Source organism: Solanum verrucosum, unplaced genomic scaffold, assembly GCF_900185275.1.
Source record: "Solanum verrucosum unplaced genomic scaffold, falcon-dt-bn FXZP01000261.1, whole genome shotgun sequence".
NCBI lineage: Eukaryota > Viridiplantae > Streptophyta > Magnoliopsida > Solanales > Solanaceae > Solanum > Solanum verrucosum.
The window spans coordinates 2,226,608-2,243,315 of NW_026019969.1; the positions used below are offsets into that span (position 1 = coordinate 2,226,608).

Sequence of the window (16,708 nt, forward strand, 5' to 3'; positions counted from 1 at the left end):
AAATATTTTCGTAGCAAGTGATATAAGTATATTAGCATATTGTAATAGGAAAATCCGAAAAAATGATTGAAACTTTATTTCCTAGTCATAATCCAACGTGTTGTGTGTCAAACATCATGTGTTGTGTATGTGTGTTTTGAGACGTAAGAATTGAAAACTGAAGTTGTGAGTCATTCATAGCGCCAAATGAAAATTTGCTACCTGTATTTATGAGCGCAGCTATTCTCTTTGACGTTGAGGATTCAATTATTGCATCGTTTCGTTTGATTCATATACTAGTTATTAATTATTTATTATGCGTGATTGATCGATAATGAGAAGAGTGCTATGCATTGAGTAATAAAGAGAATACTCATATTACACGTGAATTACTTGAAAATGACATTCTATATCGCATTACTCGCACGCATAAAATAATTCATAAATACCCAATTACCGAATTAATGAGATTTCTTAAAATAATAATTCACCTATTATTAATTACTATCACTAATCAATCAAGCATTATGTCCATAAGTTATACATATATATGTCATTATTTTTATACAACCAACTAGATATGTATTGTATTGTGTTATGTCAAAATCATTTTAGAAATTAGTTATTTAATTACTACCACCAATCAATCAAACACTATCATAGTTGAACATCTTTTGAGTTAAAAATCAAAGTTGAATGAATTTGTGTGAAAAAGTTCATAGAGTAACTTTTGAGTTGAAAAAACAAAATTGAGTGACTTTTTATGAAAAACTTTTATTGTTAAGTGACAGTCAGAGATATTATCTCATTATTTCAATATCACCAATTAATTGCGAGACCTTTGTCAATAATTAATACCCCAGATTTTGGATCGAGTATTTTTACGTTATTTTATTATATAGACCATTGATAAAAACAAGATCTGTCTAAGTTAAGACGATATTTGAAAAAAATAATCATTCAATGTCCAACCACAAATTAAAGTCAAATTATGAATTATTCAATAGGTACACCGTACACTGTCATATGTCTAGTAATAATATAGAGTATTATTACTTAGCTAATTTAAAGTCAAACTTTATGTATATACACTATATAAAAACATATTTTTTAAAGTTTATATCTATCTTGAACATGGCACAAATCTAAAGAAGTACTATTTCTTTTTTTGATGAGGAAACAATAATGTCTGATATTTGATGGGCAAAAGTTGGAGAAGCACATGAGACTCTCATGCACAAGACAACGCACCATATTTTTCAATAAAAAAGATTGCTTCATAAATATGCTTGTCTCTATGTCTTTGTGATGATTTCCACCTTCTTTTTTTTATAAAAAATAGGTTGTTTGCGATAATCTGTGCGTATCTTAATTAATTTTATTAAATACTTAGTAATATTTCTTATAAGCACGTCGTATGTATCAATAATAGCAAAACAAAGATTTTTACCAAGGAATCACATCAAAATATAAAAAAATCAAAGAAATTTAACGTATAGTATGAAAGATCTATATATTATTATTTTACAAAACAAGCTTTATTATTAAATATTGAATAACTCTATTTATATAATTATAATATATTTTTTCTTGCTTATGTCAAAAATTAAAATTTACAACCTCACGATTTTCTAACCGATCATTTTTTATTGATTAATATGTAACACCTACATATGATGTTGATGCCCATGAAATTCGAACTTCATTTACTATGATTTTGACTTGCATAAGACAGATGGATAATATTCTTTTTGCTATAATTGATCAATCATTTAATTGAGTCTTGGTTGTATATGAACTTACGTATCTATTTCGCTTTATTCACATGCATACACTACATATTCATGCATGTACTATTACAAAATTTCTCTTATATTTATCTTTATGTGATGATATAGATGTGGTCACATCAACGACTGGTGTTTGGTATGATCGAAGATATTTTTCGTGATTTATTTTAAAAATTAAGTAATTTTCTCACATTTTTTCATACAATGTTTAATATGTGAGTAACAAAAATTGTCTTAAACATATTTATATATAATATTGATAAAATATGATTGTGGAGTGTAGGGCCGTCTTAATCCCTAGGCCACTAAAGTCATCGCTTGAGGTTTCATATATTTTGGGGCCCTCATTTTTTTAAAACAATTACTTATATATGTTATTTTTTAAAAAAAATTATATGTACTATGAGTGTTAATTTCGTAAGAAACAATTTGATGAAAATATGGATAGCGAAATCACAAAGTCCCTTGAAGAATCTTTTAGAGTTAATTGCTTTATATATGTAGAGTAGATCAAACTATTTTTTCACTTCAAAATAGATTTGAACCAATTGAAGCATATGAAAATATTTTTGATTTCTTATTTAGTGGTAAAATATTGAGATCACTACATGATCTCATAAAAAAAAATATTGTCTTAACCTTAACTTTCTTTAACACGTATCATATATTTTGGGGCCCTCATTTTTTTAAAACAATTACTTATATATGTTATTTTTTAAAAAAAAATTATATGTACTATGAGTGTTAATTTATTAAGAAACAATTTGATGAAAATATGGATAGCGAAATCACAAAGTCCCTTGAAGAATCTTTTAGAGTTAATTGCTTTATATATGTAGAGTAGATCAAACTATTTTTTCACTTCAAAATAGATTTGAACCAATTGAAGCATATGAAAATATTTTTGATTTCTTATTTAGTGGTAAAATATTGAGATCACTACATGATCTCATAAAAAAAAATATTGTCTTAACCTTAACTTTCTTTAACACGTAATAGTTATTCTGATATTGATGATCTTGATTAATTTTTTGAATTAAAAGTGTTAAGGGAAACAATACAATTAGAAGATAATGATCTAATGAAAATCTCCATTCTAATAAAAAGACTTGATTCTTTTCCAAATACACATATTGCTTATAGAATAATGTTAACAGTTCTTGTAACCATTGCCTCAGTCGAAAGAAGTTTTTTCTAAATAAAAAAATGATTAAATCTTCTTTAAGATCAACAATATAATGTTCAAGAGAGATTGAATGAATTAGCTATATTATCATTTGAAAAGAAATTATTAAAACAAATTGATTATAAAATAGTACCTAATGACTTCGCATCTAAAATAGCTAGAAAAGTAGATTTTAAATCAAAGTATATATGATGAAAAAAATTAAATATTAGGGCCCCTCTCTTAAGTTTCATTTGAGGTCCTCAATGTTGTTTAGTCGGCCCTGATGGAGTGGGGTGGTCAAGGAGGCCATGGAACTTAGAAAGAGATAATGAATTTGAAGTGTCACTTATGAAACTTGTTTTTTCTATTTCTGTAATTATTTTCCTTATTTGTAAGAAGTATGTTCTCCTAAAGAAAAGTTATTATTCAAAATATTTTGATCAACCAAATATAAAAATTTTAAAAATATTTTCATCTGTACCAAGCACGTCCTAAAGGGTCGTTTGATAGTTAATTAGAAGGATACATGTATTAAATCATACACAAATAATATTATGTGTAGATGGAATGACTAATACATAAATAATAAAATCCTATGTAACTAATTTAAGTATAAAATAATATATAAATTTCTCCATAATTAATTTTTATATACATCACTAATGCATGTCATAACATTAAAATCTAATCAAAATATCAAATAACCCTTCATTTGAAAGTAAAAGTTGTGTTTGTATGTATGTTGGATGTGTTGTCTCAAAAGGGAATGTCCATCATTGATGTGTAAAAAAACTTTTTGTAAAAATATTATTATTTACATCTACGTATTATGTAAATTAGTTTGCTTGTTTTAATGCAATCAAACAATTTATTACTAAAAAAGTTAACTTACCATCGAAAAAACACCTCTCTATATATACACCCTATTTTGATCAACACAAATCTATATCTTTTTTTCTCTTATCTTTTCTTTGTCTTATCTAAAAAATAAATTATTATTTTTTCACAACACCTTAAACTAAATTTTATCTAACTATTCTAAATATTAAAAACCGTTCATGTACCAAATCATTTTCAAAGATATATATTAAAATATTACTCCCTCCGTTTAAAAAAAGAATGACAATCCTTTTCTTTTTAATCTGTTTCAGAAAGAATGACCTTTTTCCTTTTTTGGTAACATTTTAATTTCAGCTTTCCACGTGACATGTTTAAAGCGCAAGATTGAAAGACAATTTAATATATTTGACATAACTTTAATTTAGAACCACAAGATTTAAATTTTTTTTTTATTTTCTAAAACTTCGTGTCAAGTCAAATCATGTCACGGAGGGAATATATAGTTTTAATAAAATTTATAATTTCGTCACAAATCACTCAAAAGCACCTGAGCTCTCTTGCATTCTCTCGTTAATTTAACTTCTTTCCTTATTTGATTTGTTTTATTATTTTCCCCTAAAAGTTTTCTCAAGATAATTGAAAATTGAATCGTCACCTGTAGTCATACCTCTTCGCATCTCCTCAAAAATCCCTCCTTTTTTATTTGTAAAATCTTGACCCCATTTGCGCAGCCAAGAAGAAAAAAGATTCAATTTTTGCTACACCCTTTAATCGTTAATGCAGTATTATACTTGAGTCTCTTGCAAAGTTTTCAAGATTTGCCTGCTCCAAGAAAGGTTTAACACCTTTATTATTCTATTATTATCTGCGTTTTAAGTCTTAATTGCTGTTAATTAATGCACTACTTCTTCTTCCATCTTGTTTACATTACACTCTGTGCATTGAATAAAGTCGAGATCTTTAAGGTTTTCCTCTATTTTATTCATATTTTGTTGCTTCCTTGAAATGGGGTTTTCTTTCTTTGGAAGTTTTGTTGGTAATTTCTGGAAATATTAGGTACATTGTCACTACTTTTTTTTTTTACAAATGGGGGTTGGTTTAATGGGGTGCAAATACTACAATTGTTGATTTTACTGAATCTGTTAAAGTTTTGAAACTTGGGATTTTATCTTGTGTTGAGAATTTTGTGGTCTAGGTTAGAGAACTGGTAATAGAAGTTCACTTTTGAAGTAAATTTTTTTAACTTTTTGTATGTTTGTTACTTCATTAACTTACAAGATTTACTTGTCTTTTTCCTTAGGTAAATATCACATGTTGCACCGTGAATTTAGCTACGATTTGGGTACTTCTACATTTTGTTGCCAAATGTCACATTTTGTTGGTTTCTTGGGGTAGCTTAAGAAGATGGTGTTGCTTTTTGTTGTTCAAGTTAGAAGTCTGATTTGCTGATAAAGGAAAGTTTAATTTGAGTAAATTACATTGAATGTGAGAGTTTGTGAAAAAGTTCAGAATAGAAAAGGCAGATTGGTGTTGAAGATTTTTTGTATTGTGGGGTTCACTAGATTACAAGATTCCAGGAAGGGTTGTGTTTAAGATAGTTGAAAAAATCATATATATACTGGAGGCATTTGTCTGGCCGATTGATTGCTGGAAGCAGTTTTAGGTTCAAATAGCATAGTAAGGGTTTTCAAGGATATTTCTTAGAGATATTGTGAACCAAGAAAGAAGTGCTTAGCAAATGGGGCACTATGCAGCAGTCTGGGACCATACAGCAGCAACTGAAGTAACAAAAGATTGGAATGGGATTGAACAGGTTGTGCTTCGGAACCCTCAGGGTGCCTCTGCACGGGTTAGATTCTGTACACTCTTTGTTACTTTAATTAGATCTAATGACTTGATAATTCTAAATGCATCTGTTAGATCATTAATGAAGGAAATCATCTTTGAAATCTTCTATCAATTACATAGTCGTTAATGTCATTACTCATTTGACCTGTTGTAATTGGAATGGGATCTCCGATTAGCAGACCTTTATATCCCCAATGCTCTATGGTTACTGTCAGATTTCTTTATTTCAGGTTAGCTTGCAAGGAGGACAAGTTACGTCTTGGCGGAATGAACGAGGGGAAGAGCTCCTATTCAATAGCAGTAAGGTGAGGTTTTCCATTTTACTGGAAGTTAATTCTTATGAGTAAAGCTTGTATTTTGGCTAGTGATGGAGATCTATAGCTGTTAGGATTGGCGCTTTTTCTTTATAAGTTCTATTTTTTTTATTTATAAACTTTCCTTTAAGTTCTATATCACTTGTCTTTGGTGTAAAGGTTGGAACTATATGTTGCTCCAATGTTGTAGGCAAGAGTCAGCAAAATGTTCAAAGTTGACTCATTGAGGGTGTTTAGTTCTACAATTTCAATTTGGTGTTTGATGTAGACAGGACACTTATTAAATCATCTTTTACTTGCAAATTGCAATGCCATGTGCTTAGAGGAAAGCTGTATTTGTAATTGATCAAGTGTGAAAGCTGTTTCTGTTTCATATTCTAATTTTGCTCTTATGTTTTAGAGCATCTTCAAGTCTCCAAAAGCTACACGAGGAGGAATCTCTGCTTGCTTTCCACAGGTACCTTTGAATGTGCAATTCTATCTATCTTCTTGAATTTCTTCCAGTGAGTACTCTCCAGCATTTTGTTTGATTATCTTAATTATGCTGCAGTATGGAAATGGTGGTTCACTTGAGCAACTTGGATTCGCAAGAAACAGAATCTGGACCGTTGAGGATGACCCTCCATCTTTATTCACATATGACCCACAAGGAAAATCTTTCATTGACTTGCTGCTCAAACCTTCAGAAGATGATCTGAGGTTCTGGCCCCACGGGTATGGTCATCATGTGTAGCAAACTTTAGGTGGTTCCAGTATGGAGCTTTAGATATTGAATCAAAAGCTATTTGTCGTCCATATCAAAATCTGCGATTGTTTTTAGTTGAATGCATAAAGTCTTTATATCTCAAAATCCTCTTTGCTTTTGAAAATGACTTCATGAGAACATTTTCTCAAAAAAAAAAAAACGACTTCATGAGAACATGATCATAAAATCAGCACCTATATAAATATCAAAGATTAGAAAGAATTGGAAGAACAGACTTAAATTAGCTAACTTGGAAGTTGGATGCTTTCGATTTCATTAAATTGGAAGCTTTCAAGATTATTTTCTGCTGAGATATAGTACCTAGTTTATTTTGACCATGATGTCAAAACTAATTCATGGATAGATAGGAAAGTGAAGTACCTCCATGCTAGAAATGGAAGTCAACTTCTGACTGTATTTCATGTCAAAAGTCAGTTTTATGCTTGGTTTCTAACAGTTATAGCTTTTGAAGTTACTGATGAGTCTCTTCATTAATACTTTCTAGTTTTGAGTTTCGCCTCCGGGTTACTCTGGCATCAGATGGAAGCTTGTCCTTGATATCTCGTATCAGAAACATTAATGGCAAACAATTCAGCTTCTCATTTGCTTATCATACATACTTCTCTGTTTCCGACATAAGGTATGTTATTCCCTTTTTATTCTTTTGTAACTGGGCTGCGATATCATACCTTCATACCTTTTTGCCCCTATATCCCGTCTTAAGGTTTCCGCAAGCTACATTATTAAAGTATGCTTTCCTTCATCGTCTGCGTCTTTAGTTGAAAGCTATTTCTTTTATGATTTTTTCTCACACTTCTTGAACAATTTCTTTTTCATTCAATTGGCCCTCTCCTATAAGAGAAGAGCTTCCTATTCATTATTTTGTACTTCCTGTTTATCAACATTTCTACTGATGTTGGAAGCATTTATGAGTTTATCCCCTCCCCAGCATCTTTATACTTTTTTTCACGAAAATTTTGTAGCAGTTCAAATTTCAGAGAAGACAGCAATTTTGTTTTATATCATTCATTATATTATGTGTTGCACAATAATTTAATGACTTATGTTCTTCCCAATATCTTAGACTATTACATGAAATCTTATCCACAGTGAAATAAGGATCGAAGGTTTAGAAACACTGGACTATCTGGACAACCTATGCCAGAAAGAACGCTTTACTGAACAAGGAGATGCCATTACTTTTGAATCTGAGGTACATATTTCAATACTACATTATCTCAAAACTTTGTGGTTATTGATGAAAGATGAAATATCATTATTCATGGTGGCATAAGATATCTTCAAGAGTAACTCTATATAAGACCCTATGACAATCGTGAACCCTTTATAATGAGATACGTAATTCGTCTGTAATTCTTGAACCCTTTATATGTATAATTATAATGACCCTTTAAAATAGTTTACTTCATGTGTAAATGAGATACATAATTCGTCTTTTACCTTTATAACTTGAAGTCTTTTATGTATAATTAATAGTTACTCACTTGGAATTCATAAAACAATTTATAAGTGTACTTTTAACCAATTATTCATGTGTTGAAAATAACAAAGATATAGATATCCTTGTAATTTTTGGTAAGAATATTATTGTTTTGTTTCTACAACAGTTCAACTGAACAATTTGATTTGATATTAAGGTTTGCTGAATCTTTTTAGCATTAGCTCCAACTTTCATGTCCCAAGTGCCATAACATAGGGAAGGTGACTAATGTATTGAATTTGTGGGATAGTCTTGTGCTTCTGGTTGAACCCATTATTTCTGAACATAAAATTAACGGAGGGACATAACTTGTAAGTTTTGGGATAGTTTAGGATGCTTTTTGCTTATTGTGATGGGGCAAGGATATAGCTTAAGCGTTAGGTATAATTGAGGGATGTTTATGGCCATTTACTCCATTAGTGTATTATAGCTCTAAAGCTAATTGTCTAGACATTGTCCTTGCAGTCTCTCCTTAGTCCTTAATCTACTTGGAGCGAACAGATTAAGAGGACAAAAGTATGCAAGCAAAGTGGAATTTCTTTCATGCTTTTCTAAATTAGATGTAAAAAAATAAAAAAACAAGAAATTCAAGTAATTATCAACAATTATAGCTAGATCAAAATGTCAAAAGGTTAGTAGAACTATATATTTACATGCATCCAAGGGTTGTGGCCTAGTGGTTAATGAAGTGGATTGGGCACCATGAGGTCTCAGGTTCGATTCGCAGCCGAGATAAAACAAAGAAAAGAATATCCCAAGGGTTGACAAAGCTTAATCCATATCTCACTATTTGAAGCTCCTTCAAATATCAAAGATAGTAACTTCAATTAGTTAGACATGGATTGAGATTTGTCAATCTTTCGGATATTCTTTTCTTTATCAAGAATTGTTCCCAAATAGACAGTCTTGATGAAAGGAAATTAATTCTGACATTTTAAACCTTTTGCTCTAGCTATATTTGTTGATAATCACTTCAATTTTGTGTTTACATTTAATTTAATACGCATGATAGAGAATCCACTTTGCATGCTACCTCAGTCCTCTTAATCGTTTTGCTCCTTTTCACCCATTTGAAGCTATGTTGCTTGGACTCTTCAAAAATGTCGACGGGTGCATGTCGGATCCTCCGAAAATAGTGTATTTTTGAAGGATCCGACACGGGTGCAGCAACATTTTTGGAGAGTCCGAGCAACTTAGATTTGAAGAAATGACACTTAACATCTTATGTTGTTTCTGAATTTTACTTGGAAGAAGTCGAAATATTTAGCATCTGATGGCATTATTTTTACCTTAATAAATTGATTGGTCTTTCAACTGTAAGGTGTTCCTGTTATTCTAGGATTGAGAAGTATTCATGTTTCTTGCAGATGGACCGTGTCTACCTTAGTTCTCCAAATCGCATCGCTGTTCTTGATCATGAAAGGAAACGAACATATCTGATAAGGAAGGAAGGATTGCCAGATACTGGTGAGTATCTTCAATTTAACATGGAGGGAGATAATGTCCTCATTTGGAAGTATCCACTAACGTTTGTTGTACCTTAAGGCTAAATTTTTACCAGGATTTACTTCAGTATCTCTAGTCACGTATTCTTCTATTAAAAGACCTGATAATATTTGTAATCTCGAGAGAGGTACTTCCTCCATTGGCAAAGAATGTAGCATCAATACAAGGAATTGGGATATTGACAATTTATTTTGTAGTATGACAGAAACTTTTGGTGCATTATAGCATGATGATAGTAGTTGTCAAAGAAGCATGAAAGATCCTACCAACTTTAGTTTGTATGGCTAAAACTTTTTTGGTATCTGTCTTTTTCCAGTGGTGTGGAATCCATGGGAGAAGAAAGCCAAATCAATGGTGGATTTTGGCGACGACGAGTATAAGCAGATGCTTTGTGTTGATGGAGCAGCAATAGAGAAACCCATCACCTTGAAGCCAGGAGAGGAATGGACAGGTCGTGTAGAGCTTGTGGCTGTGCCATCGAGTTTTTGTGATCTATGATCCTTCAAAGTCCCGGCAGAAACATTTTAGTAATGCTCAGTAGCTTACAGCTTAATGAGGGACTGTAAACTCTATACTAGGTTTATTTGCTTGTTAATGATGTTATGAAGTGTTACACAGTTGAGCCACCAAAGCCTATCGTTTTTTTAGAATGGCTGCTTGGTGTTGTGTCTTTAGAAGAGTCAAGTTGTTTGCATTGCAATGTATTTTTCAGGTTTGTGTAACTGGCTGTCTTGATGATTGGTGACATATTAAGGCCAAACCTACTTTTCTGTGATTTGAAGTATACACTGCATAGCTTAAAATGCAAAGCCTTGCTCCTTTCTAGCCTAGGTTGAAATTAGAAGTCTGCCATACCATAAACTTCTTCAATACATTTCCAATAGCATTAACTTGCACATTAATCATCAATTTCAAGAGGATCCATAAATACACATCCTACAAGCACTGCGACATAGCAGAAAAAGACAATAGGCAAAGCAAAGAAACACTAGGAGAAATCATTTCTCCACAAGCTCTGGCAGGACTCCTTTTTTTCCCTTCAGGAATTGCAGCAATCTGGAAACAAACAGAATAAACCATGGCTCAACGAATCTGCATAGATAAGTACCTACAGCTTTAAAACAATTAAATAGGAAAAGGTAGACTGATTTTTTGAGTGTTTTACCATGCAGAAAAGGTAGAGAAATTAGATAACGTTGTGATTTAAGTATAAATTGCACTTTCTTAATTGGCACAGATTGTAGTCCTAGTGGCAATTGGCTGTTTTCAATATAAGTACATTACCCCCCCCCCCCCCCCACAGAAAAATTTGAGACACCATTTACTCTGTCAAACCTGAAAATTACCAATTTATGCTAGAAGACGACAAGACCTTTTGTTTTCTAAAAAACAAGATTACGCCATATATTATCCATAGAACTAATTAAATGAACTCATTAGAGTACAGACTAGCCTATACGTTGCACTGATTGCAATATATTTTCCCTCAGCAAACTTCAATTATTTGTCACCACAAAAAATTATCATGGTACTTGACTGAACATATTTTTTTATTCCAAAAGCCACCCTTAACCCCCACCCCCCCCCCCCCATCCGCTGGAAAAGGAGATAAAGAATGCTTCAAGAATAATATGGAAGAAACAACAAGGTTTTCACAAATTTTCTTTGCTTCTCATTTTCCTTGAGGAAAACATTAGCAATTTTGACCAAAAAAGTCCACCAGCATTAGATAATTAATCAGCAAGAGCAGCATCTTACCAAAAACTCTATAAAAGTTCGTCAGCCTGTTAAGAGCCATACCCTTGGCGAATCACCAATGTCTGAGCATTTTCTAGCAATATCTGCAAAAAGAGCAACAGGAGATGCTGATAGTAGAAAGTTTTACAGAAACAATTATACGAAGTAGGTAAGAAGGCAACGAGTTGTCAGTCCTACTTCTCGGATGTGGCTTTCCACTGCTTTGCAGCCTTCAACTGCTAATTGCATGACATTTTCAAAAATATCCATTGGTAGTTTAGCATCCATCTGCAGCACAGAAGGTTATTCATCGATTCACCAGGCCAAAAGCCTTATTTCATTCGTTACTGACAATAGGAGTTAACAAACCTGCAGAAGGGTTACTTTGTCCAACTTAGGTAAAATTCCTACAGTGACATCAGCGCCTCCAGCACTGTCTTCCAAGTAGTTTAAATCTGTTTAACGAGTAATGTCAACTTAGATCATTCACATATTAATACTGGAAAAGAATGATATTTATGAAATAAAGAACCGGAAAATCAACTAAATTTTCAGAATTAATTTACCAAGAAGAGGTGTGCTATTCAGGTAACCAGCACTGCACGATGTGACAAGATCACGCATGGGAATCCCGGCATCAGCTAGTGCCAGTGTGGCAGCATTTATGCATGCTGATCTTGTACCTAAATAATGTACTAAACTTAGTTAGAATGCACTTCTAGAGGGAAAACATAATAGAACTGCAAAATATGAGCTGCATGCAGCACCAGACAGCTAAATATCTATTCTGAATTTCTGATTGATTCTGAAGGAGAACAACAGAAGAATAGAACACTAAAACACCGTGCTGATTACCTCCATCTGCTTGGAGGACTTGGACATAAATGTCTATCTGAAAAGCAAAATATCAAGAAACTGTAAATGGAGGTCAGACTACATAACTTATTCAAGTTAAAGATATTAAGCGGACCACGAACCTGAGAGCGAGGCATCAGGTGAGTCAATATGCAAGCTTCCATTGTCTGGCGAATAACAAGAGATATCTCCGTGGATCTCCTAAGAATTGAAAACAAAGGTATCATCAAAAAGACATCGTGTAACACAGATTGAATGACTTTTCTTAGTTAACTGTCGGTCTGATAGATTGAATAATTTCTCCTTAAAAAAATATCATAGATTGAATAATTTTCTTGGTTAATTGTAGGTAATTACAGATGATAAACTAAGAATTGGCATACTAAGATTAGTGATTCGTGAACTGTGTTTACTACCTAGCTTCATTTCAAGTTAATTCTTGCATTCTGTGGAAAATTTGTTCAACCGTCTTATCCAGCCTTACCATTAAATAATATTTTTTGGGCACTACAAGTATTCCTAAGATTCTGTTTCCTTTTCTACTACAGTATCCTAGCAGCATCTTTCTTGGCTGGACAAGTGCTTGAACAGTCCCAAAGTCTTCCATTAGGTTATAGAATATTTTCCTTTTTTAAATAACCAAGAAATCAGCAAGGACTAATGGCTCAAGGTTTAAAATTCGGTGGAAAGCCGGCCCTCTACCCTTCCCACATAAATACCGGGCTTGTGTCGGAGGCAGGGTTTGAACCCATGACGTGCGCCAAATCCACACCTCACTATACCTTACGCCCTTACGAACTACCCACTAAACCCGACACCTATAGAATATGTTTTCTTGTCCATCCAATAACCGTTAGTGCTCTGTATGCCTTCCATCTTTTGAACCACTAAATAGCTACAGTTCAGAGCTGGGATAACTGTTCTTTTACCACCACCAGTTCTGTAGAATATTGTCCATTGATTTTCCAAGCACACATGCAGATTTTTTTAAAATTATAATGGAACTGTCAGCAGAGCAAGATGATATCGTCACATGGGTGAAAACTGAAAACACATAAAATAGAAGGAAAAAAAAGGCTGACAAGGTAACATGGAATCACCTATCACCCTTTGTTTTTCTCCGGCGATCGCCAGTGCTGAAATTAGCCATGCTATACTCGCAGCGTACCTAAGAGAATGGCAAGTAATGATCATATCATCTCACTTTTAAGGTTATACATCTTGCAGTATAAGAATTCATCATGAAAGGTAGTTTACCAGTGCCTGGTCATTCATCTGTTGGCTCCTGTTCTGAACCTGAATGATGAAACTAACAATTGAGACATTTGAATGAACCTTTATATAGAGAAAAATTAAGACCGATATCCTTATCAGATCACAGTGGTAGTGATTAGATACTTTCAGTAAATGTGCATATACTGGTATCCAATTGGCATACCAGTGTGATACTCTCTTCAAAAAAATAAAAGCATCAAGCGTAAATTTTCCCTCATTTTCCTTGTTGGATGTTCAATGCACTGAGCACCCAAGGACAACAGGCACTAATTTGATCATCTATAATTGCAACATCCAGTATCTTTAGGAGCTTTCTTCCGCAAAAACTGGACTGGATGCCATCTTCTACAATTGAGCTTAATGTCATTCTAGGCAGTTTGCTGCACTGATGCATCCATACTACGCACTTAACATGATTAGGATACTTAAATTCAACCTAAACTTCCGCAGACACTATCCATTATCAGCAGCAACAGAAGTTCCGTTGAGAGCTATAACTTTGAGTCTTTGACATGCTAGCACATACAACAATTGATTTTGGTGCAATGGTTATTACATCCTTTGCACAATTTCTATGTTGAAGACAGTAATTGGCATTTAGACATAAATAATATGCATTTCAAACTTTTAACTCCTAGTGAATCAAGATCCTCTTAAGTCCCCGTGATAAAGTTTACAGCCTAGTAGTGTTTTTTTTATGACAAGAGAAACCCGCAGCCGCTACACTTTGGGTGCGCACAGGTAAAACCCCCGCTCCTATGCAATAACTTGCAAACCACACAAGAGAGGTAACCCGCACTAGGCAAGCCTGGTGCGACGATTAATACTTCCTTAGAGTGGAGGGGCTATCGGAAACCGCTTCTCTACCCCCACTTGTGGGACTTCACTGGATATGTTGTTATTGCTTGTATACCGGAGATTTTCCTATTATTGATAAAATTATTTACCTTATCAATAAAATGTACCAAAGCTAACCAATTTTTTCACTTTTGTTCTGTTAGGCATCTCAGATGCTGATCGATTAATTACTTTACTGCATCAAAGGAAAACCTCAATGATGAGGACAACAGGATATCCAATGAATTATTTAGGAAGGCAACTTCACATGGCAGGGCTGGTAGAGGATCTTGTATATTATGAATTACATGATGCAAGGAATATCAAATATGGCTTCCTTAATGCTTTTAATGGTTCTATCATTCTTTTCCAATTCCTATGTGCTTTTATATTGTTTCAGCTCCCTTTTTCCATTCATCAGGCTCACTGTTTGTTTCCTTCTATTTTTCTCTCTTAACCTTTATAGGTTTTTACTATATACTTTACAACATTTCATTTCATTAGCTTATCATTTTCTTATTATTCTCATTTCTTGACTGATGCTAGGCATAACTTAATAAATTTCATACTCTTCATCAAAGTTAATAAATTTCATACTAAATGCTATAAATTCAGAACCATGATGAGAGTAAATAAAAATATTAAGATAACAATAAAAGGAGATATGGTGCAACAACATTGAGGGGGAGGGGGATGAGGCAGGCTTGTGATTGGGAGAATGCTTCTCCATGCCAGACCCCACCTTGCCTTGCCATTCTCATGCCTATCAATGAAGAACCAATTGATCAGGTTTCTCACAGAACTTAGTGAAAAAGACTAAACTATCGAACAGGCCATGCTTCCACCACCTCACATTTCAAAAGTTAGCACGCAACCCATAAAAAATTCTTGTTTTACCAAGCGACATTCCCTCCATCATGGAAGACAATACCACACAAACTGCTATTTCTACATAAACAACTTCCCTCCTTTTATTTTCAGTTCAAAACCATTACTTCACCTTGACATTAATACCAACAAACAACAAATAATTTGATTCATAATCCAAAAAGAGTCAGAATCAACATACTGAGTATTACATGAACTTACCTCCCTAGGACCATAAACTGCAGCAATGACTTTGGTATTACCCATTTCAAAAGAGGCGGAACTGCAAATAATCAGAGTAAACAAACTCAGTTGCAGGTACAAAAAAATTGCAGCCAATCAAAAACATATCCTAACTGTCGAACTTACCCATATTTTGCACCAAACCAATTAATTAAACACAAAAAAGATAAATCAGTTACAAATTGACGTGTAAAATAACTTAATAATGCAAGTAGAAAGAAATCTTAGTAGTTACCCATCTGCTCTCGATACAACCCCTATTTCAGCACGAAGTTGTCTCATCTGAAAGTAAACACGGGCACAGACGAATCAAAGTAATAAGAGAATGAAGATAACCATGAAAAAGGTAGAAATTTAGTGATGAGAGAGAAAGAAACCTCCATTGGACGGCGACCATCTAAACGGAGACCTTCGGGATTAACGTACTCCATCTTTGTTCAGCTGGAAGAGTTGGAGTGTGCCAATTTCCTGAGGTTTTAGAGCAGGGGGGAGGGTTGGAGAGGAGACGCTAATCAGGGTTTTGGCATTTGGTATTTTATTCTTATATTTGTATCTTCCAGCAAAAAAAAAATTACTATAAAAGTTTGTCTCGAATTGCATATTTTGAATACTACTAGCATATTATTTAACTTTTGAAATATATGAGAAATAATAATTATTTTTTTCAAGGAAAAAAAAAAGGATAAATATGTGTAGCTAAAATAAGGAAAAATTTCAAAACTATTTATTAGGGGTGGGGCATAAATATCAAAAAATTGAACTCAATCAACCTTAATTTATTTTTCGATTCTATTTTTGTAGAACTTTGGTGTTTATTTTTTAGGTGTATTTTTTTTCTTTGTTAGTGAACATTCAACAATTTAGCTACTTTTTAGTTGTTTGATTGAGCTTTACTTTTATCTTCCAACATCTTCTTGAAAAATACTTAAAAGAAAAGACAATATTGTTAGGTGGAAGATGATATGTATTTCGTGAAATTAGTCGAGATATGCAAAAGCTAATCCACATCATGATCATTAATTTAAAAGAAAAAAAAAAAGGTAAGAAAGCAGTGGTTAAAAACTTAAAAGGTCAAAATTGTCAAAAATTCAACTATTGTGGGAATGACGAGACCAACTTGAGATGAGTACTCTATCTAAGAACCCAAGTTGTCAAAACATTAATTAATTAGTTAAAAGAGAAAGGCATTAACATGACTTTATG

The 16,708-nt window shown here is 33.0% G+C and overlaps 2 protein-coding genes across 4 annotated transcripts; one reads left to right on the top strand and one right to left on the bottom strand.

The window, feature by feature from the left end:
* Positions 1-4,055: 4,055 nt before the first annotated feature.
* On the top strand, positions 4,056-10,424 carry LOC125816142 (putative glucose-6-phosphate 1-epimerase). 3 transcript variants are annotated; one of them, XM_049495734.1, is made up of 9 exons: positions 4,056-4,613; positions 5,078-5,626; positions 5,856-5,930; positions 6,340-6,396; positions 6,490-6,653; positions 7,190-7,324; positions 7,795-7,897; positions 9,553-9,652; positions 10,008-10,424. In XM_049495734.1, exons 2-9 carry the CDS (start codon positions 5,516-5,518, stop codon positions 10,187-10,189), a joined length of 927 nt encoding a protein of 308 aa, XP_049351691.1. In that variant the 5' UTR covers positions 4,056-4,613; positions 5,078-5,515; the 3' UTR covers positions 10,190-10,424. The 3 variants fall into 3 exon arrangements, with proteins under 3 accessions (XP_049351691.1, XP_049351692.1, XP_049351690.1); XM_049495735.1 differs by lacking the exon at positions 4,056-4,613 and adding an exon at positions 4,815-4,833; XM_049495733.1 differs by lacking the exon at positions 4,056-4,613 and adding an exon at positions 4,957-4,984.
* Positions 10,425-11,447: 1,023 nt separating this feature from the next.
* Positions 11,448-16,012, bottom strand: LOC125816144 (exosome complex component RRP41 homolog). Its single transcript, XM_049495737.1, has 11 exons — positions 15,883-16,012; positions 15,741-15,787; positions 15,485-15,545; positions 13,541-13,579; positions 13,384-13,451; positions 12,406-12,484; positions 12,284-12,320; positions 11,995-12,111; positions 11,798-11,883; positions 11,627-11,716; positions 11,448-11,532 (listed from the first exon to the last, which is right to left on the bottom strand). The coding sequence occupies exons 1-11, from the start codon at positions 15,934-15,936 to the stop codon at positions 11,479-11,481; spliced, it is 732 nt and encodes a 243-aa protein (XP_049351694.1). The 5' UTR covers positions 15,937-16,012; the 3' UTR covers positions 11,448-11,478.
* Between the last annotated feature and the right edge of the window lie 696 nt (positions 16,013-16,708).